This window comes from Scyliorhinus torazame, chromosome 4 (assembly GCF_047496885.1).
Source record: "Scyliorhinus torazame isolate Kashiwa2021f chromosome 4, sScyTor2.1, whole genome shotgun sequence".
In the NCBI taxonomy this organism is placed as follows: Eukaryota; Metazoa; Chordata; class Chondrichthyes; order Carcharhiniformes; family Scyliorhinidae; genus Scyliorhinus; species Scyliorhinus torazame.
In genome coordinates, this window is record NC_092710.1 from 224,123,183 (window position 1) to 224,150,009 (window position 26,827).

The 26,827-nt window shown below is 47.6% G+C and overlaps 1 protein-coding gene across 4 annotated transcripts in view; it reads right to left on the reverse strand.

Moving 5' to 3' along the window:
• dcbld1 (discoidin, CUB and LCCL domain containing 1) overlaps nt 1-26,827 on the reverse strand; it is a 193,371-nt gene that overhangs the window by 103,151 nt on the left and 63,393 nt on the right. For all 4 annotated transcript variants that reach the window (XM_072499405.1, XM_072499403.1, XM_072499402.1 and 1 more), the window contains one exon: nt 2,193-2,330. In XM_072499405.1, coding sequence (XP_072355506.1) covers nt 2,193-2,330 — 138 coding nt within the window. The remainder of the gene's footprint in view (nt 1-2,192; nt 2,331-26,827) is intronic.

The window sequence follows — 26,827 nt, forward strand, 5'->3', positions numbered from 1 at the left end:
GGAAGTCTCGGGGCTGGGCTAAGTTAACTGCACATATGACTGTGACTGCTGAAGTGTTCCCCGACTGGAAGGGAACATTCCTGCCTGGTGATTGTCGCGCGATGTCCGTTCATCCGTTGTCGCAGCATCTGCATGGTCTCACCAATCTATCACGCTTCGGGACATCCTTTCCTGCAGCGTATGAGATAGACAACATTGGCAGAGTCGCACGAGTATGTACCACATACCTGGTGGGTGGTGTTCTCACGTGTAACGGTGGTACCCATGTCGATGATCTGGCACGTCTTGCAGAGATTGCCATGGCAGGGTTGTGTGGTGTCATGGTTCTGAAGGCTGGGTAGTCTGCTGCAAACAATGGTCAGTTTGAGGTTGCGCGGTTGTTTGAAGGAAAGTAGTGGGGGTGTGGGAATGACCTTGGCAAGAGGTTAGTCTTCATCGATGACGTGTTGAAGGCTGCGAAGAGGATGTCGTAGTTTCTCCGCTCTGGGGAACACTTCAGTGTTCCACCTTCTAGTCGGGGAACACTTCAACAGTCAAGGGCATTCAGCCTCTGATCTTCGGGTAAGCGTTCTCCAAGGCGGCCTTCAGGACACGCGACAACACAGAATTGCCAAGCAGAAACATATAGGCAAGTTCTGCGCATATGAGTACGGCCTCAACCGGGACCTTGGATTCATGTCGCATTACATTCACCTCCCACCAACTTGCCTGGGCTTGCGAAATCCTACCAATTGTCCTGGCTTGAGACAATTCACACCTCTTTAACCTGTGATTATTCCTCTCTCCAGTTGCTCTGTCTGGACCTGTAGACTTAATTACCTGCAAAGACTCGCATTCAAAGTATCGTCTTGCACCAGTGACTTGGTCTATATATATGTTTCTGGAACCCACCTCTTTACTCACCTGAGGAAGGAGCAGTGCTCCGAAAGCTAGTGATTCAAAACAAACCTGCTGGACTTTAACCTGGTGTAAGACTTCTTACTGTACTCTAAAGTTAAGTCAAGGTCTTGCATGAACTTGTTCTGTAATATAACTTATGTGTGTGTATGATTGTACAATTTTACATTTGTGCATGTGAATAAATATTGATTGGTTAATAAAACAGACTTGCAGTCATTTGTCCACCGTATATGGGTTAAGACACACTGTGGTTTCGTGACAACAGGGGGTGGTTGAATGCGTGATGTGCATGTATGTGTGCGTGCGTGTGTGGTGGGTGTATGTGAGGGATGGGAGTCATGCCAGGGGCACAGAGGTGATGACTCACCCAAGCTGCCCCACGGAGGTTGTTTACCTTCTCTCAGCACTGCTTGCCAGTCCGCCTGGTGAGGCTGTCCAGCACTGACTACCTCTGCCACCTCCTCCTAGCCTCCTGCCCATCCGGAGGAAGAGGGTGTCCTGCCTTTCCTCCACTGCATCCAACTCCGTTTCCGCAAATCCGGGGGAAAGGGGGGGGGGGTGCAGCTCTTTGTGGATCCATCTTCTTGACTGGAATGAGGGTATGCGAGCAGTGGCATACTTATAAACAGCTCCAGCTCATCAAGCTCTCCAGCGCCAATTTGAGCCCCAGCAAATCAGATGCCAGCGTGAATGTGAATTGCTCTAGATTCATGAGGGCAGAGTGCATGTCATGAATCGCTCTGGAAATAACGCCCCCAATGGGAACAGGAACCGCATGCAATTCAGTCCCGACGTCAACACTTAGTCTCTCAAATGTAGAATCTCACCCAATATGTTTTAGAAAATTCTATAATCTCAGAGTAACCATGTAAGCAGCATAATTGCAGAAAGCTATTGAAGGAAAATTTAGAATTGATGAAAGTGAGTTCTTCTACAGTTTTTAAGTTGGGGAGAACAGACAAAATCTTTAGAGTCATTAAAGAGTAATGGGCACGAGAAGATCTTTCTGACTAGATGAACCAATACTCTTCATTCCAATTCTATTTCCATATCGTAGAACCATAAACCATAAGACTACTCTAAACATTAGTTTAATTTTAAGTTGAAGTAGCTAATGATGATCAAATATGCTTAATTACTTAATTCTGATGTGCAAAGAAGTATTTTTTTTATCCGTAGAAAAGACGGTCATCCATTTGCTGCCTTTTAAAAAATCTCATTGCAGATCGAATTAAGAGTTTTTTAAAACTTTGTTAGAATCAAGATAAACTTATTAGTTTATAATGCCTTACCTGGGTGGTTGCTCGTGGTGTATGATAGCAAGAAGCCACGTCCTGATATATGGGAGCCGCTTTTAAATTGAATTCTTATTTCATTACTATCTATATGGATTTCCCTGGAGATCGAGTTTAAGTTTCCACAGTAAGTACCTGTAGATAAATGAAAAATTATGAAATGATATTTAGACCCAATTTACATTTTCTTGTATCGGTTGCATACATAACAGTCACTACATATCCAAAAAACTCATATAAGGTGTGCTATAAATATGAGCTCACCTTTCTTGTTGATACATGCTTACTTTTTCAACAGGATTTTGGAGCGGCACGGCGACACAGTAGGTAGCACTGCTGCCTCACAGCTCCAGGTTCAATTCCAGCCTCGGGTGACTGTGTAGAGTTTGCACTTTCTCCCCGTGTCTGCATGGGTTTCCTCTGGGTGCTCCGATTTCCTCCCACAGTCCAAAGATGTGCAGTTTACGTGGATTGGCTATGCTAAATTGCCCCTTACCCTCAAAATGGTTAGGTGGGGATACTGGGTTACGGGGATAGGGTGGAGGTGTGGGCTTAAGTAGGGTGCTCTTTCCAAGGGCTGGTGCAGACCTGATGGGTTGAATGGCCTCCTTCTGCACTGAAATTCTATGATTCTATGAGGTTTCCACATTATGATCAGCACTTCCTTTGCTCTCAGAAATGACTTATCATTTCAACAGGGTACCTACCAAAGAAGGCAGTGGGATTGGTTTTGGACTGCGCTAGCAGGTTGTCCTGCACTCTCAACAGCTACAGTTCACAATTACTCTGAGCTGCCTCACTTTATATTACTTCAGCCAGTGACAAAACAAGAATTTTTTTGTGTTTTTTTAAATTTAGTGTACCCAATTAATGTTTTCCAATTAAGGGGCAATTTTGCATGGCCAATCCACCTACGCAGCACATCTTTGGATTGTGGGGGTGAAACCCACGCAAATACGGGGGAATGTGCAAACTCCACACAGGCAGTGACCCAGAGCTGGGATCGAACCTGGAACCTCGGCGCCATGAGGCAGCAATGCTAGCCACTGCACCACCGTGCTGCCCTAAACAAGAATTTTAGGATGCAAATAACTTCAACAAGCAAATCATCCAGCCTAATAAGGCATGTTTAATTAGATTCGGATTCTAGAATGTTATTTGTGCATTCTCTTATGACTTGGAAATACATTGGTTCTAGTTAAAGATGCAGTTAGGTGGCTTTGTTTTACATTCAAATTCCCAGTGTCGTGACTAATTGAACATCCATATGAAAGGATATAAAATATTGCAGTACATGATGTATGACAGAATATGAATTGAATTGATCATAAAGTTTGCTGCACATATGACTGGTAAGTAGTTCTTAAAGATTAATGTCATCTAGTGTGACATGGTCTGAATGAATATCAAATGCCTGATTATATTTGACATATAGTACTTGGTAACAATATTGTTCATGTGATAATCTTACAGAGAAAGTTGGAACTGTTTCTTCTATTAATTACCTTAAACAGATTTTCAAATGGTTACTGATTAGCATGCTCACCATACAAAAAAGAACATCGATATAGAACTTTCCTAACTTCAGCATGTCCCAAGCTGTTTCACAGCTAATGAAGTACCTTTGAGGTGCTGTTACTGTTGTTTGATCAGCAAATGCAGTCCCCATTTTGCACACAGCAAGATCCCACGATGTGATGAATGAGAAAATCATCTGCATCAGTGATATTAGTCGAGGGGTTTATGTTGGCAAGAACATTGGGCCCATTGTGTTGAAACCAGGTCTCTGGAAGAACAAGTCACCTAGTTGCACTGCCTTGCCCTCGAATCCTTGTGGAAGATCTCGACTGAAATTGCCTCCTGCACACTCTCCGGCAGGACATTCCAGGTCCTAACCACATGCTACATGAAATTAAAGCTTTTCCTCATGTCGCTATTGCCCCTTTTTCCAAATCAGTGCCTTGCGGTTCTTGATCTTTCCAGCAATGGAACAGTTTCTCTCCAAAGCAATTAGGAGAGCAAAGTGGGAGCATGACAAAGCACTGGTGGGTAGGATGAGAGAGGATCCCAAGATATCCTATCAGTGTATTAAGGGGAAGAGGATAACCAGGAAAAAGCCCATTAGGGACCAAGGGGGCAATCTGTGCATGGAACCGGAGGACTTTGGTAGGGTGTTAAATGAGTACTTCACATCTGCCTTCACTCGGGAGGACGAGGATGTAGTTACAGAAACAGTTTGGTATAGGAAGTAGGGAGGGTTTGGAGGTTTTGGTGGGCTAAAAGGTGGACAAATCCCCAGGTCCAGATGTGGTAAACCGCGTTAGTGTCTTATATTCACTGTGCTGTATTGCACAGTGGCTCCTCCTGTGGCTCCTCCCCTCAGGCTTCTGTATAAAAGTGGCAAGTCTCCAGGGGCAGGAGGCTTGCTGTTTAGTGTATTAAAGCCTCAGTTACGTTTATCACTCGTCGTCTATTATTGGTGGTGTATCAATTTAATACACTAAACTTCTAAAGATGGACTCTTCACTCAAGGTGAAATCCTCACTCAAGCCTGATTGCTTGCAACTGGACCCACAAGCAGCTGACGCTACAGAGACTTTTGAACACTAGCTAAGCTGCTTCGAGGAGTACCTTGCATCTTTCAACGAAGACTTCACAGACCTCCAGAAGAAGCAAGTTCTCCACGCACGGGTGAGCCCAAGAGTCTTTGACCATAACAGGGACGCCCCCTCATACGCGGAAGCAATAACGCTGCTGAAGGGACATTACATGAAATCCGTTAACCAGGTATATGCCAGGCACCTCCTCGCCACGAGACACCAATGCCCTGGGGAATCACTCGCAGAATTGCTGTGTGCCTTGCATATCCTCTGCCGGAACTCTGACTGCCGGGCGATATCGGCTACCCAGCACGCGGAGCTGCTGATCAGGGACGCCTAGCGCGGGCATGAACTCGAACTATATCCGCCAACGATTATTAGAAGGGGGGACACTCGGCCTCCCAGAGACAGTACAACTCTCCAACTCACTGGAGGTGGCCTCCCAGAACATGGGGGCCTACACCTCTGACTGTGCGGCATCCTCGTGGGCCTGCGCCGTGCAGCGGCCCGCCAACGCCGGAGGCCCGAAGTGCTACTTCTGCGGCCAGAGTAATCACCCCGACCACGCGGCCCGGCACGGAACGCGACCTGTAACGGCTGTGGGAAGAAGGGACACTTCGCACAAGCCTGCCAGGCCTGACCCTGCTGCGCCACCCGCCATGTGCGACCCGTGGGCACCGCCATCTTTAATTTCAGCCGACACGTGCGACCCACGGGGGCCGCCACCTTGGACGCCATCTTGCACCTCACCTGCCACGGGCGACTCATGGGGGCCACCATCTTGGGACCACTCTGCGGCCTCCTGGGAGCCCTGCTCACCCGACCGTACGTTGGCCGCCGCCAACTCCGACCGGCCTACCGACTGCCTTCCAACACTCGCCTTCGTCACACTCGACCAGTCCCAGCTGCACCACCTCGCGAAGTCCACGATGACCGTCCGGATCAACGGGCACGAGACGGCCTGCCTTTCCGACTCCGGGAGCACAGACAGCTTCATACACCCAGATACGGTAAGGCACTGCTCCCTCCCCATCCTACCCCCGTCCCAGAAAATCTCCCTGGCTTCCGGATCGCACACAGTGGAAATCCGGGGGTACTGTGTCGTGACCCTCACTGTGCAAGGCGTAGAGTACACCAACTTTAGGCTCTACATCCTCCCCATCTCTGCGCTGCCCTATTACTGGGGCTCGACTTCCATTGCCATCTCCAGAGCCTTACCCTAAAGTTCAACGGACCCCTGCCCCCCCCCCCCCTCACCGTCTGTAGCCTGGTGACCCTTAACGTCGCCCCACCCTCCCTCTTCGCAAACCTCACCCAGGACTGTAAGCCCATCGTTACCAGAAGCAGACGCTACAGTGCCCAGGACAGGGCCTTTATCAGGTCGGAGGGCCAGCGACTCCTGCGAGATGGGATCATTGAGGCTAGTAACAGCACCTGGAGAGCCCAAGTGGTGGTCGTCAAGACTGGGGAGAAGCATTGGATGGTCATAGATTACAGCCGACCATCAACCGGTACACACTGCTTGATGCGTATCCCCTCCCCCACATATCTGACACGGTCAACCAGATTGCACATTATCGAGTCTTCTGTACAGTCGACTTGAAGCCTGTGTACCACCAGCTCCCAATCCGCCAGGAGGACCGCCAATACACTGCCTTCGAGGCAGACGGCCGCCTCTATCACTTCCTCAGGGTTCCCTTCGGCGTCCCCAACGGGGTCTCGGTCTTCCAAAGGGAAATGGACCAAATGTTTGACAAGTACGGGCTGCGGGCCACGTTCCCTTACCTAGATAACGTCACCATCTACGGCCGTGACCAGCAGGATCATGACGAGAACCTCCGGCGCTTCCTCCACACCGTGAAACTCCTGAACCCAACTTATAATAGAGAGAAATGCGTCTTCCGCACAGCCCGCCTGGCCATCCTCAGTTACGTCGTAGAACACGGAGTCCGAGGGCCCGACCCTGACCGCATGCGCCCCCTCCTGGAACGCCCCCTCCCCCACTGCCCCAAGGCCCTGAAGAGATGCCTGGGGTTCTTCTCTTACTATGCCCAGTGGATCCCCAATTACACGGACAAGGCCCGTCCACTGATCAAGTCCACCACGTTTCCCCTGATGACTGAGGCCCGACTGGCCTGCGATCGCATCAAACCAGACATCGCCAAAGCCGCGATGCACGCTGTGGATGAGTCCATCTCTTTCTAAGTGGAGTGCGATGCGTCGGACTTTACTCTGGCCGCTACACTCAACCAGGCGGGCAGGCCCGTGGCTTTCTTCTCCTGTACCCTCCATGCCTCCGAAATTCGACAATCCTCCGTCAAAATGAGGCCCAAGCCATAGTAGAAGCTGTGAGACATTGGAGGCATTACCTCGGCAAGCGATTCACTCTCCTCACTGACCAACGGTCGGTTGCCTTCATGTTCAATAACACACAGTGGGGCAAGATCAAGAATGACAAGATTCTGAGGTGGAGGATCGAGCTCTCCACCTCCAGCTATGATACCTTTATCGACCCAGGAAGCTCAATAAGCCTCCAGATGCCCTATCCTGCGGTACATGTGCCAGCACATAAGTAGACCGATTCTGTACCCTCCACAACGACCACTGTCACCTGGGGGTCACCCGCTTTTTCCACTTTATCAAGGCCCGCAACCTGCCTTACTCCATCGATGAGGTCAGGACCGTGACCAGGAACTGCCAGATCTGCGCGGAATGCAAACCGCACTTCTATCGGCCAGACACAGCGCACCTGGTAAAGGCCTCCTGCCCTTTTGAGCGCCTCAGCATCGACTTCAAAGGGCCACTCCCCTCCACTGACCGTAACGTGTACTTCCTCAATATCGTTGACGAGTACTCCAGATTCCCCGTCGCCATCCCCTGCTCTGACATGACTTCTGCCTCTGTTATCAAGGCCTTGCACAGCCTTTTCACCCTGATCGGGTTCCCCCCCCAACATCCACAGTGATCGAGGCTCCTCCTTTATGAGCGACGAGTTGCGTCAGTTCCTGCTCAGCAAAGGCATCGCCTCCAGCAGGATGACCAGCTATAAGCACCGGGGAAATGGACAGGTGGAGAGGGAGAACGCGACGGTCTGGAAGGCCGTCCTCCTGGCCCTACAGTCGGAAAGTCTCCCAGTCTCCCGCTGGCAGGAGGTCCTCCCCAATGCGCTCCACTCCATCCGGTCGCTTCTATGTATGGCCACTAACGAGACTCCCATGAGTGTATGTTTGCCTTCCCAGGAGGTCCACCTCCGGGGTCTCGCTTCTGTCCTGGCTGACAGTCCCGGGGCCCGTCCTTCTCCGCAAGCATGCGAGGAGCCATAAAACCGACCCCCTCGTCGAGAAGGTCCTGCTGCTCCATGCAAACCCCCAATATGCCTACGTGACACACCAGGACGGGCGGCAGGACACGGTCTCCCTTCGGGATTTGGCTCCTGCAGGCTCCCCGGCGACCATCACCACCACACCCCACCCTACACCGTCTTCCGCCACCTCCGCCCGCCTCCCTCACGAACTGACTCCCGCAGGCCCACCGAGGACAGGCACCACCACCTCCGCCCATACACCGCCCCCCCCCCCCTCGCCGACTCAACATCTGGGTGAAGAAGAAGTCAACACGCTCCGGGATGCGCAGGTCTCAACGCCGGCGCCCACACCACAACCGGGACTGAGGCGGTCACAGCGGAAGATCAAGGCCCCCGACAGACTGGACCTTTAAGAGCACTTCACCCCCATCGGACTTTTCTTTAAGCAGGGGGTGAATGTGGTAAACCACATTATTGTCTTATAGTCACTGTGCTGTATTGTACATGCCTGGGCTTGTCCAGGCTGGCTCCGCCTGTGGCTCCTCCCCTCTGGCTTCTGTATAAAAGTGGCAAGTCTCTGCCTCCAGACCCAGTTCGGGTCCAGAGGCAGGAGGCTTGCTGTTTAGTGTATTAAAGCCCCAGTTACGTTTATCACTCGTCACCTATTATTGATGGTGTATCAGACGAGTTGTATCCCAGGCTGCTGTGGAATGTAAGGAAAGAAATTAGAAGGGCTCTGACCCAAATTTGTAATTCTTGTCTGGCGATAGGAAAGTTGCTAGAGGATTAGAAGACAGCTAATGTGGTTCCACTTTCCAAGGGGTAAGCTGGGGAATTACAGACCAGTGAGTCTCACATCAGTGCTAGGGAAACTATTAGAGAAAACGCTGACAGAGAAAATTAATCTTATCAGGCGAGGCAAGGTTTGATCAGGGATAGACAGCAAGGCTTTGTCAGAGGGAGGTCATGCTTAACGAATTTGATGAATTTTCCGAGGAGGTTATTGGATGTGTACATGAGGGTAGTGCAGTTAATGTGGTTTGTATGGATGCTAGCAACGTTTTTGACAAGGTCCCCATATGGAAGACTGATAGAAGTAAAGGCAAAACTGTCTCAGTGATAGGAGGCAGAGGGTGGTGGTAGAAGGTTGTTTGTGTGACTGAAGGCCGGTACCACAGGGATCAATGATGGGTCCCTAATTATTTGGAACTGTATTGAGTTCCCCTGAAGCCTTCCTTCATCCATGTGCTTTCTAAAGGTTGTGTTATTTACCACCTCGACTACCCTCCCAGGCAGTACATTCCAGACTCCCACCTCCCTCTGGGGGAAAACTATTTTCCTCAAATCCCGTCTAAACCTCCTGCACCTTGCCTTAAAATTTTGCACCTTTGTTATTGACCCTTCAACTGAGGGGAACAGCTGCTTCCTATCCACCATGTCCATACTCTTCATGATCTTATACACTTCGATCAGGCCCCGCTGAGCTTTCTCTGCTCTAAAGAATCATAGAATTTACAGTGCAGAAGGAGGCCATTCGGCCCATCGAGTCTGCACCCGCACTTGGAAAGAGCACCCTATCCCCACACCACCCCATCCCTGTAACCCCACCTAACCCAAACCTTTTGGACGAAAGGGCAATTTTGCATGACCAATCCACCTAACCAGCACATCTTTGTACTGTGGGAGGAAACCGGAGCACCCGTTTGAAACCCACGCAGACACGGGGAGAACGTGCAGAGTCCGCACAGACAGTGGCCCAAGCCAGGAATCGAACCTGGGACCCTGGAGTTGTGAAGCAACTGTGCTAACCACTGTGCTACCGTGCTGCCCTATCTATAAATGATATAAATGAGAATGGGGGTGGGGTGGGTGATAAGTAAGTTTACAGATGACTAAGTTTGGCAGGAGGTTAATAGTGAGGAAGACAGTCTTAAGCTGTAGGAAGATATAGACAGGTTAGTGAGATGGGCAGATCAGTGGTGGATGGAATTTAACCCTGAAAAGTGTGAGTTGATCTACTCTGAAAGAAGTAACAAGACAAGGGAGTACTCAATTAGTGGCAGGGCACTAGGAAGCTCAGAGGAATAGTGCTGGGTGGCACGGTAGCACAATGGTTAGCACTGTTGCTTCAAGCGCCAGGGTCCCAGGTTCAATTCTTAGCTTGGGTCACTGTCCTGAAAAAAGTTGTGCGTGTTAGGTGCATTGGACATTCTGAATTCTCCCTGTGTACCCGGACAGGCGCCGGAGTGTAGCGACTAGGGGATTTTCACAGTAACTTCAATGCAGTGTTAATATAAGCTGACTTGTGACAAATAAGATTATTAAAAGAAGGATCTTGAGATGCTTGTCCACAGATCTCTGAAGGCAGCAGGGCAGGTTAATACGGTAAAAGGCATACAGGCCTTTAAAAGTCGTGGCATAGATTATAAAAGCAGGGAGGTTATGTTGGAGCTGTACACAAGTTTGGTTAGGCCACAGCTGGAGTACTGCGTGCACTTCTGGTTGCCTCACTACAGGAAGGATGTGCTTGCACTGGAGAGGGTGCAGAGGAGATTCATCAAGATGTTGCCTGGGATGAAGCATTTGGGGTATGAAGAGAGGCTGGAGAGAATTGGGTTGTTTTCTTTAGAGCAGAGAAGGCTTAAGAGGGCCTGATTAAGTGTATAAGATCATGAGGAGTATGGACAGGGTGGCTAGGAAGCAGCTGTTCCCCTTAGTTGAAGGGTCAATAACGAGGGGGCAAAATCTTAAGGCGAGGGCAGGAGGTTGAGAGGGGATTTGAGGAAAATATTTTTCCCCCAGAGGGAGGTGGGAGTCTGGAATGTACTGCCTGGGAGGGCAGTCGAGGTGGTAAATTACACAACCTTTAAAAAGCACATGGATGAAGGACGGCTTCAGGGGAACTCAATACAGTTCCAAAACCAAGTAGCAGGGCAGAGAGTAATTAAATAGTCAGGAACCCAACTTCAGGAACTGCAGCTAATTGCCAAACTAGTATACTGGTTAAATCAAAAGTGAAAAATAATAAACAAGCAAATAAAACATCAGTGCTGAGGGACAGGGCAGGGGAATTGCCCAATTTAGTGTTCTCTATACAAATGCAGAGAGTGCAAAGAATAAACTAGATGAGTTGAGGACTTAAATGGAAGTTGAAGACTATGATGTAGCTGCTATTACAGAGACATGGCTGTAGAATGGTTGGGACTGGGAACTAAATAGACCCGGATATAAAGTTTACAAAAGGGACAGAGAATATGGCAGAGCTTTGGAGCAGCCTTACTGATTACAAATACTATTACCTGGGCAGCACATGGCGCAATGGTTAGCACTGCTGCCTCACGGCGCCGAGGTCCCAGGTTCGATCCCGGCCCTGGGTCACTGTCCGTGTGGAGTTTACATATTCTCCCCGTGTTTGTGTGGGTTTTGCCCCCACAACCCAAAGATGTGCTGGGTGGGTGGATTGGCCACACTAAATTGCCCCTTAATTGGAAGAAATTAATTGGGTACTCTAAATTTACAAAAAAATTTTTTAAAACCAAATACTATCACCTCAATAGTGAGGGAGGACATAATGAGGGGAAAGCAATGGAAACCATATGGGCGGAACTGAGGAACAAAGAACGAGGTTGTGTATCGACCCCCTGAGAGCAGTTCTGAGCTGTTAGAATATATAACGGTAGGAATTAGGCAAGTGTGTAGCAAAGGCAGAGTAGTATTAAATGGGGATTTCAACTTACACGTAGATTGAGAGAGGCACCTGTTAGAAAGTTGGGGAATTTCCGGAATGTGTTCGGGATAGTTTCCTGCAGCAATATGTTCTGGATCACAAGGGGGGGCAGGCAATATTAGATTTAGTTATGAATAATGAGTCCAATTTAATTAGTAGCCTAACTGTGCGTGAACATTTATCAAATAGTGATCACAACGTGATTGAATTCAGTGTAGCATTTGAAAGTGAAAAGGATGTTTCAGATACTAGAATTTTTTTTAGAATGGAGTAAAAAGGACTTTAACAGGATGAGGCAGAGACTGCCCACAGTAAACTGGGAAGATCGATTAATGGGTCAAATGACTGCAGATCAGTGGAGAACATTTTAAGAAACATTTAACAAGATACAGTGCAAGAATATACCCCTGAGGGGAAAAGGCTCCGCTTCACAAAACAAAACAGCCATGGACAACAAGGAGATTGGGGATAGCATAAAACTAAAAGAAAAGGCTTACAAAATGCAAGACATAGCGAATGGGAAAGGGTCACAAAACAACTTATAAGAGCCACTAAAAGGGATTATGAAAGGAAATTTGCAAGGGACATCAAAAGCAATAAGAAATTTTAATAGTTATATAAAGAGCAATGTCGGCCCACTCAAAGCTGAAAATGGTGATATTGTCAGTGATAATGGTGAAATAGCAGACATGTTGAACAATTACTTTGCCTCAGTATTTACAATAGAAAAGGAGGGTAACTTTCCAGAAGTCCCGAAAAAATTAATAGTCGATAGAGGACAGGGACTTAATACAATTAGCGTTAAGTACAGCATCACTTATTAGGAAATTAATGGAACTGAAGAGTGACAAATCCCCAGGACCTGATGGTTTCCATCTGAGGGTGTTAAAGAAAGTAGGGGAACACATTGCAGATGCCCCAACTATAATCTTTCAGAGTTCCCTAGATTTAGGAGTAGTCCCTCTGGATTGGAAAATTACACATGTCACTCCACCTTTGGACACCAAGTTGGGTGGGAGTATGAGCTGTGAGAAGGATGCAGAGATCCTTCGATGTGATTTGAACAAGTTGAGTGAGTAGGCAAATTAATGACAGATGCAGTATATTTTGGATAAATGCTATGTTATCCAAATTGGTAACAAAAAGGAGATCGCAGACTATTATCTGAATGGCCATGAATTAAGAGAGGGGAGTGTGTAACAAAGACCTGGGTGTCCTCATTCACCAGTCACTGAAGGTAAGCAAGCAGGTACAGCAGGCGGTAAAGAAGACAAATGGTATGTTGGCATACATAGCAAGAGGATTCAAGTACAGGAGCTGCAATTATACAAGGCCTTGGTGGGACCACAACTGGAATATTGTGTGCAACTTTGATCTCCTTATCCGAGGAAGGATGATCTTGCTCTAGAGGGAGCGGAGCAAAGGTTTACCAGACCCATTCCTGGGATGCTGGCACTGACTTGTGAGGAGAGATTGAATCAGTTCGGATTGTATTCACTGAAGTTCAGAAGAATGAGGGGGATCTCATAGAAACCTATAAAATTCTAACAGGACTACACAGGATAGATGCAGGAAGGATGTTCCCAATGGTGGGTGTGTTCAGAACCAGAGGTCACAGTCTGAGGATACAGGCAGACCATTCAGGACAAAGATGAGGAGAAATTTCTTCACCCAGACTGTGATCGGCCTGTGGAATTTGTTACCACAGCAAATAATTGAGGCCAACATTGTATGTTTTCAAGAAGCAGTTAGATATAGCACTTAGGGTAAAGAGGATCAAAGGATATGGGAGGAAAGTGGGGTTAGGCTATTGAGTTGGATTATTAGCCTTGATCATAATCAATGGTGGAGCAGGCTCGGAGGCAACTGGCTTCCTCCTGCTCCCATTTTCTTTGTTTCTCTGTTTTAAGAAAGGTGAAAGGAGAAAATCAGAGAATTACAGACTAGTTAGCCTACCATCCGCGGTGGGGAAATTGCTAGAGTCTAAAATCAGGGATGGGGTAACTGAACACCTGGAAAAATTCCGGTTGATCAGGGAGAGTCAGCATGGATTTGTGAAGGGAAGGTCATGCCCGACTACTCTTACTGAATTTCTTTGATGAGGTGACTAAGGTAGAGGTCAGTGGAATGTCTATGGATGTCATTTATATGGACTTTCAGAAGGCATTTGATGAAGTCCCACACAAGAGATTGTTAACCACCGAATTTAGGGCAAATTATTGGCATGGTTAGGAAATTGAGCGGCAGGCAACAGAGAGTGGGAATAATGGGTAATTACTCTAATTGGCAGGAGGTGACTAGTGGTGTACCACAGGGATGTGTTGGGGCCTTACTCATTCACACTATTCATTAATGACTTGGGTGATGGCTTAGAAAATCATATATCCAAATTTGTAGATACAAAGTTAGGTGGCACTGTAGACAGCCGAGTTGATCATATAACATTGAAAGGAGATATTGACAGACTAGGTGAATGCACAAAATTGTGGCAGATGGAATTCAATGTAAGCAAATGTGAGGTAATCCATTTTGGACCAAAAAATGATAGAGCAGAGTACTTTCTAAATGGAAAGAGGTTGGGTACAGTGGATGTCCAAAGAGACTTGGGGGTTCAGGTGCACAGGTCCTTAAAATGCCAGGAGCAAGTGGAGAAAATAATCAAAAGGGTGAATGGAATGCTTGCCTTTATATCTAAAGGATTGGAATATAAAGACACAGAGGTTATGCTGCAGCTATAGAAAACCCTGATTAGACCCCACTTGGAGCACTCTGAGCAGTTCTGGACACCACATCTTAGGAAGGATATTTTGGCCTTGGAGGGAGTGCAACGTAGGTTTACAAAAATGATACCTAGATTACAGGGCTTGAGATATGGACCTGATATCACCAGAATTTAGACAGTTAAGGAGTGATCTGATCGAAGTATTCAAGATATTAACTGGGAAAGACAGGATAAATAAATATAAACTATTTCCACTGATTGGAGATTCTAAAACTGAGTGGCATAGTCTACAAATTAGGGCTAGACCATTCAGGAGAGATGTTAGGAAGAACTTCTTCACTGAAATGGTGGTTTTAAACTCTCTCCCACAAACTGCAGTTGAATCTAGATCAGTTGTTAATTTTAAATCTGAGATAGATAGATTTTTGTTAAGCAAAAATATTAAGGGATATGGGCCAAAGGCAGGTATATGGAGTTAGGTCACAAATAAAGTCACAGATCAGCCATGATCTCACTGAATAGTGGGACAGGTTTGAGGGGCTGAATGGCCGACTACTGTTCCTATGAGGAGGACTTGGAAATGTCATAACCTTCAAGTAAGAAGTCTTACAACACCAGGTTAAAGTCCAACAGGTTTGTTTCTAATCACTAGCTTTCGGAGCGCAGCTCCTATATCAGGTCCAGTCCAAAGCCGGCATCGCCACATCATAACATTCAAGACCATGAGACAAGTGTTACGACGAGGGGTTAGTGTAAATTTAGTGTAGCTTTTTCGGTCCAGACTCGATGGGATGAAGGGTCTCTTCTGTACTGAATGATTCTATGGGCTCTGTCCAGAATAGAGCACCCAGTATTTTTGAAAGAAACTCTAATTCAGGATGGCAGACAGGGTCTCAAGGCTGCTGGCCTATAAGGGGCCCTATAGCAGAGACACATCAGCAGTTTCACTCCGTTGCCACGAGAGAGTTTAGAAAACTAATTTTAAAAAGGCCTCAGCTGCCTGGCTGTGATTGTGGAGGGGTGCCACTGAACAGCCAGCAGCCAAGATGGGTACAGGGGTCTGATTTCCCCAATGTGATGAAACATGCCCCCGCCATTGCACCTCAACCCCCACCTTGTTTAACAGTGGGGTTGCCGCTCTGTGGGACCCGCCTGCTGTCTGGAATATTCCATTTGACATAAACGATGTGTCTTAATTAGCCCCTTAATTATCTCAGTTGGCTACCGGCATCAGTTTCCGCTATAATGGTCTCCAAAAGTCCTACTCCTGAAATTGTTTTCCGACTCAACCTAATAATGGTGAATCCTGTTGACCTCACCTTTATTATAGCAGCAAAGTTAGGGTCATTATCCAGCAAGTCAAATATTTTATTATGTTAGTCATAAACTGAATTTTTAAGTCATTAGCTGGTGGCAGTGAACAATTAGGTTCTTTGATTTGTTCATGTGCTCTCCGTCAGAAATCTGACACTCAGACTTGGACCAGATTGACACATGCTGACATGTCCTTATGGCCTGTTGGAGTTATGTGAACTTCTGAAGATAATTAATATGGTCAGAATCTATGTTGCAAAATATCCATCTTGTGTCAGTACACCACGGTGCATGAACACATCAGGTTTGCTTGTACAATACTCAATATCAATGTGTCATTTGAAAAGAAGGAAGACTAGGGCAGAATAATTACCTTGGGTGATCATTATCCAACACCTTTTTCCAGATCCAGTTGGACCTCGCAGCATGCTGCACAGTTATTTCTGTCAATCAGTCCTCAATATTGCTTCAGTATTGTGGTGAAAATAATAGTCAACCATCTGAATTAATCATTTGTCCATATGTATGGTTGGTAGAGCAGGATTGTAAGACAAATTGAAAGGCACAAATATCGCTAAGTGTGTGGGAAGAGATCACTTGAACTGTTTTTGTTCAATGCTACCTATAAACCTCACTCCTTCAATTGTGAGCCATCAGGAATTCTTAATTTCATGAGGGAGCGTTCTGCTCAATTGACGCTCGAAAGATCATCAAGTGAAAATCGGAAATATTTCATATAATTTTATGTACCAATGGTACTCTTAGTATTGAGGGAATGGGAGGATTAGAAGAGCGACAACATAAAATAAAGGGTACGATTTGGGTGGCACAGTGGTTATCACTGCTGCTTCACAGCGCCAGAGACTTGGGTTCGATTCCGAACTCGGGTGACTGTGTGGATGCTGCACGTTCTCCCAGTGGCTGTGTGGGTTTCCTCCGGGTGCTCCGGTTTCCTCCACAGTCCAAACATGTGGATGTTAGGTGGATTGGCCATGCTAAATTGCCCCTAAGTGGGGTTACAGGAATAGAGTGGGGGATTGGACCTAGGTAGGGTGCTCTTTCAGAGGGCCAATGAAGACTCGATAGGCCGAATGGCCTCCTTATGCACTGTAGGGATTCTATGATTCTAATTCTAAGTGGGTACAGGGCCAAAGGGATATGGGCACAAATCATTGAAGGAGTAGCTAGGGTAGGTTGAGAAAGCAGTGAGTAAAGAACAAGGGGCCCGTGCTTTATAAATAGGGGCAGAGAGCAAAACAACAAGGAAGTTACGATCAACCTGCTTAAAACCCTGGTTTTGCCACACTTCAGGAAAGGCGTGAAGGGATTACAGCGAGGGTGCAGAAAAGATCCACAAAAATGGTTCCAGTGATCAAGAACCAGTTATGTGAATAGATTGGGGAAACTGGGGCTGTTCTCCTTGATGAAGAGAAGCTTCACAGGACATTTGATAGAGATATTCAGTCAGCAGGTGGGCCCCACACAGTGGTCAAACTATGTTTAACAAGGCAGCCTCCCAGTGGGAGGGTGCTTGGCATGTTTCATCCATGGCCCTTCACAGTGTTCACTGCCAGGCATCTGAGGCCTTTTCTAAAATAGATTTTTAAAAATCTCTCTTGGCATCGATAGCCCCCACATTGGAAAGTAATGCTGCCGATGAGTTATTGCTAAAGGTCTCTTATTGGCTCATTAGCCTTGACAACCTGCCCGCTTTCCTTAATTAGATGACAAGCATGTACTCTGGGCATTAACTTGCCAATCCAAACAAAATAGATGTTGGGTTAATGCTCCGAATATGATGCAGAGTCAGGATTAACACGCAAGGTCCACTAAGTGCTTTGCTGCAGTCCTCGCTGATAGACTGAGCATTGCAAGGAGTATAGTCACATGGACTTAAGTTCCATAATAAAAATTACTGCAGTACTTTGAACTGGCGCATTCAAAGTCATTGAGTTTTTAAACCTCATGATAAGTGGTAATTTCAACTGAATAATTCCCTCGAAGAAAACCAGTTTCATAGATTTCATAGAATTTACAGTGCAGAAGGAGGCCATTCGGCCCATCGAGTCTGCACCGGCTCCTGGAAAGAGCACCATACCCAAGGTCAACACCTCCACCCTATCCCCATAACCCAGTAACCCCACCTAACACTAAGGGCAATTTTGAACACTAAGGGCAATTTATCATGGCCAATCCACCCAACCCGCACATCTTTGGACTGTGGGAGGAAACCGGAGCACCCGGAGGAAACCCACGCATACACAGGGAGGATGTGCAGACTCCGCACAGACAGTGACCCAAGCCGGAATCGAACCTGGGACCCTGGAGCTGTGAAGCAATTGTGCTATCCACAAGGCTACCGTGCTGCCCTAAGTGTTGGAGATTTTTTCCTAATTTAAAATTACAAAGCAATTTTAGAAACTTTTTCTGTCTTTCTTGCTTAATCACATCTGCATTTTCCACGCTTTATTTTGTTTTCTGTACATGATTTAACTTTAACTTAGATTTCCCACTTTACACTTCTGTGGGTTGGATTTTCAAATCGGACAACCTGGGGTGCAGGGTGGCCCAGAAAATCGCCCACTCAGAAAGCATCACTGGATCCGATGCTCAGTGGCGCATTTAGATTTTCAAAGGGAGGGCAGGAGGAGACACCCGGCAACTCGCACACTCCCTGTTAATTGGTTGTGAGTTCACTATCAAGCTCATTTGGAGTATGGTGCCAACAGAAAGCAATTCTCAAATGTTCACCAGAGGGAATATGGAAGTTGTGGGTCAAGTTTGAGCATAGAAATTTTGAACTTAGTGGGGAACCATTATTGCTCATGAATTCAATGTGAAATAAATACGGGAGATTTAAATTCAGGAGTGGCAGAGTTGCAATCGGTAGAGCTGAGAGGCTTGTTTTATAAGGAGTGAGGTGTTTGAGGCGAGTCAGACAGCTGCTATCATTTGGCCATCCAAGTAGGCTGAGGAAGCCCTGTTAAATCAATGAGTGGCAGGTGAAGCTAAATGGAAGCAGCCTGCTCTGGCATTGGAGAGAGTGAGGAGGGGTTTCAGCAGATGCAAGTTCCTCATCAGGAGGAGGCCAACGGAGCGCAGTGAGAGGTTGCATAGGGACGAATATCAGGTATACTGCCCATGAGTCAGCAGCTGGAAATGAGAGCACCGGTCCCGGGAGAGACTCCACCTATTCAGGCAGTTGGTCTCAGACATTGGTGTTCTCGTCCACAATGACCTGATCCCCCCCAACCCCCTGCAGTCATTACCTGCTGCATTCAAGGTGGCATTGAGCTTCTATACATTCAGGACATTCCAGAGACCAGCAGCAGACCTGGGTGACAGTCAGCAGCTTCTCATGCCGTCAGGCATGTCAGATGCCCGAATCCAGAGGGCAAGGAGTACATCCATTATGGGACAGATGGACCAGCGCGACACAAAGAGCATTGGCAAAGATAGCTTTGACAAAGACTCATTGGACTCGAAACGTTAGCTCTTTTCTCTCCCTACAGATGCTGCCAGACTTGCTGAGATTTTCCAGCATTTTCTCTTTCGTTACAGAGAGCATTGGGTTTTGCTGTTATTGATAGTTTCCCTCAGATCCAGGAGGGTCATCTGTTGTATCCCTGTTGCCACCAAGCCACGGACTGACCCGTCAGCCTATTCCTGAACCAAAAAAAAGCTTCCACTCATGCCCAGCTGGTCAGTGACTACAGGAAGTGTATTGTGCAAGTCTGCCGGTTCCTGGGTAATTGTCATGATGCAATAGTCTCATGTGCCATCTGCAAGTCACCATTTACATTCCTTCTGCGGTTAAAGGTTATCTCACAAAAACATGATTCTTGATGCCATCCAGTATGCAGCCATAGATGCAGGGCAGCATTACACCCAGTGCCATATGCTAAAAAACACCTACATTGAATAGACCACTGGAATCTTGAAAATGCCTATCTGCTACGTTGACCGACTGACTGGTGCTCTCCATATGAACCTGTCAGCTTGTCTTGTATCTTGGAAGTCTTCTCCATACTCCATAACATGGCACTACAGAGAGATCTGCAGTTGGCTGAAGGTGAGCAGGCGAGTAAGAGCTGAGTCCACAAAAAATCAGCCATGATCATATTGAATGGCAGAGCAGGCTCAAGAGGCTAGATGGCCTACTCCTAGTTCTTACGAAAAAGACCTCAATCTTCCTCAGAGGAGGGCAGGAAGGAGGAACAAGAGGACAAAAAGTGGAGGAGGAAGAGACTGCATAGGAGAGCTAGAGACGGTATTGGCACCAGAGTAAGTGCGCTGAGGTTATCGCAGGACTCATGGAGATTGGCAGGCTGGCAGAGCTGCACTAATTCAACAATGATTCGCTCGATAGACTCTAAGACGTTATGACAGATGGCTCTGTCACTAACCTTCCACAAGGAGAAAAATTATCCATTAATCACACACCTCGGATTCATCATATTACCATCCTTTTAGCACAAAACCTAGCGCTCCACTGCCAAGAGTTTCCCTAACAACCATTACCCCTCTTCCATCAATGGTTTTATTGATATCAAGTGATGATAAGTCTGCTCCTTGGTATAATCAGTAATAGTATAATGGATAACACAATGAATACACAAAAACAGAAAGAGCATCACCCAAGTTACCCAAAAAGTGTATTTAACAACAGGACACCTTGCATCATGACTGCTCCTATGCAGTGCTCCCTCATGGCTGAGGATGAGCTTGAGTGCACCTCTTGCTTCCCTCCACTCACAGCTGTAATACCCATGTTTTATCCTAGTCATGGAGGTGCCCACAGACTGCTGCACTGGTGCCATTGCAGAGGTAGCCTCTGTCACAAGGGATTTGCTGTTTGGGAGGTTTCTCAGTCAAACAGACCAAGGACACAGAAGATGATGCCCGTGCACTCCGAAAGGTGACCCGCTCATTATTCTCTTTGATTGCCTCGTCTTTTCATGGCACGCTTGCATGTTGGATGATGCCACCAGCTGGGACACAGCTGGCATCTACCATAAAGATCTATGAGCCAACAGCTATGTTCAGTGGTCAATGCTACAAGGAGTCTCACTCTCTCTGTGCATCTCAGTGTACTGTTCCTGCCTCCACTTCAGAGTGGTGCTGTATGTGACTGTCCACAAAGTTGGCTACTCTTTCAATGGTGGAGCTTCATACATACAAAACTCAGACGTTGTGGAGCACAAGCACTAAATGGATTCCTCCTTTGCATGCCCATCTGTAAGTGCTCCACAATGCTTCTGGGAATTCCAACGCAGGAATTAGGAGCAGGAATGGGAGTTGATCATTCAACTCCTTGAGCCTTCAATATGATCATGGCTGACCCAATTGCGGTCTCAACTCCATGTCCTGCCGACCCCCAATACCCTTTGATTGCCTTGTTAGTCTACAATCTATTGACCTCAGTCTTAAATTACAAAGAAGAAAAGTACAGCACAGGAACAGGCCCTTCGGCCTCCAAGCCCGTGCCGACCATGCTGCCCGTATAAACTAAAATCTTCTACAGTTCCTGGGTCCGTATCCTTCTATTCCCATCCTATTCATGTATTTGTCAAGATGCCCCTTAAATGTCACTATCGTCCCTGCTTCCACCACCTCCTCCGGCAGCGAGTTCCAGACACCCATTACCCTCTGTGTAAACAAACTTGCCTCGTACATCTCCTCTAAACCTTGCCCCTCGCACCTTAAACCTATGCCCCCTAGTAATTGACCCCTCTACCCTGGGGAAAAGCCTCTGACTATCCACTCTGTCTATGCCCCTCATAATTTTGTAGACATCTATCAGGTCGCCCCTCAACTTCCGTCGTTCCAGTGAGAACAAACAGAGTTTATTCAACCGCTCCTCATAGCTAATGCCCTCCATACCAGGCAACATCCTGGTAATTCTCTTCTGCACCCTCTCTAAAGCCTCCACATCCTTCTGTGGCCTAACTAAGGTTCTATGCAGCTGCAACATGACTTGCCAATTCTTATACTCAATGCCCCGGCCAATGAAGGCAAGCATGCCGTATGCCTTCTTGACTACCTTCTCCACCTGTGTTGCCCCTTTCAGTGACCTGTGGACTTGTACACCTAGATCTCTCTGACTTTCAATACTCTTGAGGGTTCTACCATTCACTGTCTCTCCCCTACCTGCATTAGACCTTCCAAAATGCATTGCCTCACATTTGCCCGGATTAAACTCCATCATTAAACTCCGCAATTCCACCAACCTTTGTGTCGTCTGCAAACTTACTAATCAATTCAAATTATTCAATGACCAAGCCTCTAATTCTCTCGGAGGAGGATAGTTCCACAGACTAATGACCCTCTGACAGAAAAAAATTCTCCTCATCTCCAGCTTAAATGGGAGACCATTTTAAATGTTTTAATTGTGTCGCCTGGTTCTGGTGTCCCACTAGAGGAAACATCCTCTCTGCATCCAGTCTGTCAAGCCCCCTCAAGATCTTACATGTTTCAATACGATCACCTCACAATTCTTCTAAATGCCAATATTCAGAACACCATAAAACAAAAGTATGTTTGGTGTGTTCTGGCACTATATTTTATTGTGTATGTCTGTGGATTTTCCTCTTTTGTTTAGGAAAAAAATAACTTGACCTTCATTTGGAAATGGCCTAACCTGTCCAACCGTTCTTCAAAATAATCTCCTCATTCCAGGTAATGAGTCATTGAAACATAGAATCCCTACAGTGCAAAAGGAGGCCATTCAGCCCATTGAGTCTGCACCGACCCTCTGAAATAGCACCCTATCCAGCACCCCATCCTATCCCCACAACCCTGTAATCCCACCTAATCTGCACATCCCTGGACACTAAGGGGCAATTTAGCATGGCCAATCCACCTAACCTGCACATCTTTAGACTGTGGCAGGAAACCCACGCAGACACAGGGAGAATGTGCAAACTCCACACAGACGAGTCGAGTGAGCCTTCTCCTAAACTGAACTGCTTCTAAAGTAATTATATCCTTTTTTAATTAAGGGACCAAAACTGTACACAGTACTCCAGATGTGGTCTCACTGATTCCCTGTGCAGCTGTAGCAACACTTCTTTACTTTTATATTCCATTCCCTTTGCAATAAACAACATTCTTACATATGCCTTCCGAATCACTTGCTGTGTCTGCGTACTGACATTTGTGATTCATGTACCAGGCACCCAGTACCTCTGTACCTCAAGTGTTCTGCAATCTTTCTCCATTTAAATAACATGCTGATTTTCTATTCTTCCTGCACATTCACATTTTTCCACATTATACTCTGTCAAACTTTTGCCCATGCATTTAGCCTGTCTATATCCGTTTGCAGATCCATTATGTTTTCTTCATAACTTACTTTCCTACCTATCTTTGTATCATCAGCAAATTTAGCAATTACATATTTAGTCCCTGCATCCACATCATTGATACAGATTGTAAAGAGTTTAGTTCCTAGCACGGATCCCTGAGGCACTCCATTTATTACATTTTGCCAACTCAAAAATGATCCATTTATGCCTACTCTGTCTCTTGTTAGCAAACCATCCCCATATCCTTGCTAATATAAACTCCTCAACTGAGTAGTAACCAGACGAGCATGGCTGTATCTGCCCTCTGTCCTTTGAGTGGATGGCCCACAGTTGACTGTGCCTCACTCTGCTCCACTTGCTCACCATGAGGTGCGGTTCATCCAGTGATTTCTGTTCAAAGTTCATCTGTGGTGAGTGTGTCCGCACTTCTGGAAGATGCACTGCAATGACGTGATGGGTGCAACCTCAGGGACATCTTGAGTTGTTGAGGAGGCCCGTGACAACAGCACTGTTGCTGCTGGCTTCCCCACGACAACTGGCCCAATCAGAGACATAAGGAGATGAGAAAAACGCACCCTCCATGGCAGGTGCTTCAGCACACTCAAAGCCAAATGTGATTGTACAGCTACAATGCTCACTAGGCATAGAGATTGCAATTCCTTCACTTATAGATTGAGATATCAAATGGCCCCGTGATGGGACCCTGCCAATTCCAGTGTTGTCTTTTTCATTATGGTCGATATGGCGAGCAAGACCACTCCACCACCTGTTTGAACCCTTGCTTGCACTCTCTTCTCCCAAAGGATTAAGGGAGAAAGAGTTAGAAGACGGCTGCTCTCCCTCAACACTTCGATAGGAGACGTTTGCTTTCTGCAGTGATGTCCCCTGTTCATTTACGCTCACTTTGTAATGGTTGCTGATGACTGTTTGGTTTGGCTTGCTGTAGATCTCCTTCCGGATGGGGGGATGCCTGCCATAGCCTTAATCACGACCTCAGGAGAGGATTCAGGAAAAAGTGCACCACTGGAACCTGTGCTCGCCCTGCACACCCATTTGCAAAGGCAACAGCAAACTCAGTCACAGCTGCTGTTTGTCTTTTAAATAATCCCTGTGTGTCTAACTCCTGGCGCTTGATTGCACTTGATGCTCTGAAATGGATGGGGAACGTCTCTATGCCAATTAGTAACTGCCAGTTTAAAAATCACGTCATATGACTGCAGCTGATGCTGTAGGGCAGAGCGGCAGCACAGTGGTTAGCACCGTTGCTTCACAGCTCCAGGGTCCCAGGTTCGATTCCCAGCTTGGGTCACTGTCTGTGCGGAGTCTGCAAGTTCTCCTCATGTCTACATGGGTTTCCTCCGGGTGCTCCGATTTCCTCCCACAAGTCCCGAAAGACGTGCCGTTAGGTGAATTGGACATTCTGAATTCTTCGTCTGTGTACCCGATTAGGCGCCGGATAATTTTCACAGTAACTTCATTGCAGTGTTAATGTAAACCTACTTGTGACACTAATAAAGATGATTATTATTGTGTGTGCATTGGCGCACGGAAATGTTCCGGACGTCCGTTTCCCAACCCGGAATGAAAATTCTGCCCTGTCACTGTGTCTGTGGGGATTTGTGCTCTGCTCACCAATGCCGCATATTCCCTGTAGAGGACTCTGCAGTGGAAAAACTGGCAGATTGGAGAAAAACATGCAGAAGCTGGAAGGGCGGCCATCAGCAAGGTAATGCTGAGTGCTAGTCCTTTGGTGCTAACAGTAAAGACAAGGGGCCGGATTCAGCGTTTCAAAGACTAAATTGGTGCTGATCTACAACCCCGAAAGCGGGATCCGTTAATGGGATAGCATTGGCGCCACATGGAACTAGAGCAATTCCAATGAAAAACGGAGTACGGTTTGCCGAGTTTGGGATCGGCACTCAAGAGGCTGACATGCTGCAGCCGCATACAAGCATTCTATTCACACTCTCCCCCCCACCCAGCCCCCCCCCCCCCCCCCCCCCCCCCCCCCACCACCACCCCGGGAAGGTATCGAGCCTGGGTCAAGATGTCCAAGGCCTGACACACTCTGCGGGCGATGGCTGAGGAATAGGACAGGGTTGTTCTGTCACAGACAGCCATGTACCAGGGCCACCTGTATGTTGCAGTGACGCTCCAGAGCTTGGCCCAGTCAGAACAGGTCACGGCTGCGGGTGTCGACGGCATTACCTTGGAGCTGGTTGAACTGAGCCAGACCCAGGGGGAAGTGGCACGGTTGGTGTGCTCCATGGTCGCGAGTATTGAAATCCTGGTCTCCAGCGGCAGGTGATGGGGGAGCACCCAGAGCTCACACTGGCTGCACCCCGGTTCCAAGGAGTAGCCCGGGGACCATCAGATACCCTGAGGGAGGAGGACGTGATGGGGCATTCGGGTCCATAAGGCCAGAAATCTAGACACCAGAAAAGTTGGCATAGGTGCAACACAGGATAGCGATAGGGGTTCGAGCACAAACCAAGAGAAACATGTTCACCTGTTCGCTATAAACACCTGTTCACAAGTGTTCCGACTTCTGTCAGAAGGGTGTGAGGGATGGGATGGGCTGGCTGCAGAGGGAGCGCTGGAGGGAAGGGAGGGGGCTGGGACAGGAGGTCCGTCCGCCATCGGCCAGGCCCCCAGTCGATGAACCTCGAGACAATTTGAGCGTCCAGTATCCAACGGCCCTAGCGCACATGTTGTGGGACCTCCTGTGGCTGTCAATGTCACAAACCCTGCCCATCTTGACCCTCACTACCTCTTCATCAGACAAGGCCTTTCAGTCCCCTCCTTCAGCACATCGCCCCTCTGCTGCGCAATGTTGTGGAGGATGCAGCAGGCCACCACGATGTGGGACACTCTCCTAGCGCTATACTCGAGGGCCCCTCCATAGTGGTCAAGGCACCTGAACCGCATCTTCAGGATAGATCATAGAATTTACAGTACAGAAGGAAGCCATGAGGCCCAGCGAGTCTGCACCGTTCCTTGGAAAGAGCACCCTACCTAAATAATAAGCCCTCACCTCCACCCTATCCCCAATACCCTGTAACCCCATCTAACCTTTTTTTTGGACACCAAGGGCAATTTAGCATAGCCAATCCACCTAACCTGAACATCTTTGGACTGTGGGAGGAAACCCAAGCAGACACAGGAAGAAAGTGCAAACTCTTCACAGTGACCCAAGCCGGGAATCGAACCTGGGACCCTGGAGCTGTGAAGCAACTGTGCTAACCACTGTGCTACCGTGCCCCCCCCTGATGCCGATGCACCGCTCGATCATGCTCCTGGTCACTGCATGGGTGTCATAGTAACGGGTCTTTGCATTGTTCTGTGGCCTCAGCCACGACCACAGTGAATAACCCCTGTCGCCCAAGTGCCAACCCCCCTTCAACGTAGTCGGGAACCGTCGAGTGTGCCAGTATGGAGGCGTTGTGCACGCTGCCTGGGTATCGGACGCAGACGTGTATTATGTGTATCTCGTGCTCACACACCAGCTGTACATTCATGAAGTGGTACCCCTCTCGGTTTGTGAAGGTCACACCCGCATGCGCCTATACTCGAGGTGGACATGCATCCCATCGATCACCCTCGGGACCTGCGGCATCCAGGCGATGGCAGCCAACCCCATTGCCCAGGCAACCTGGTG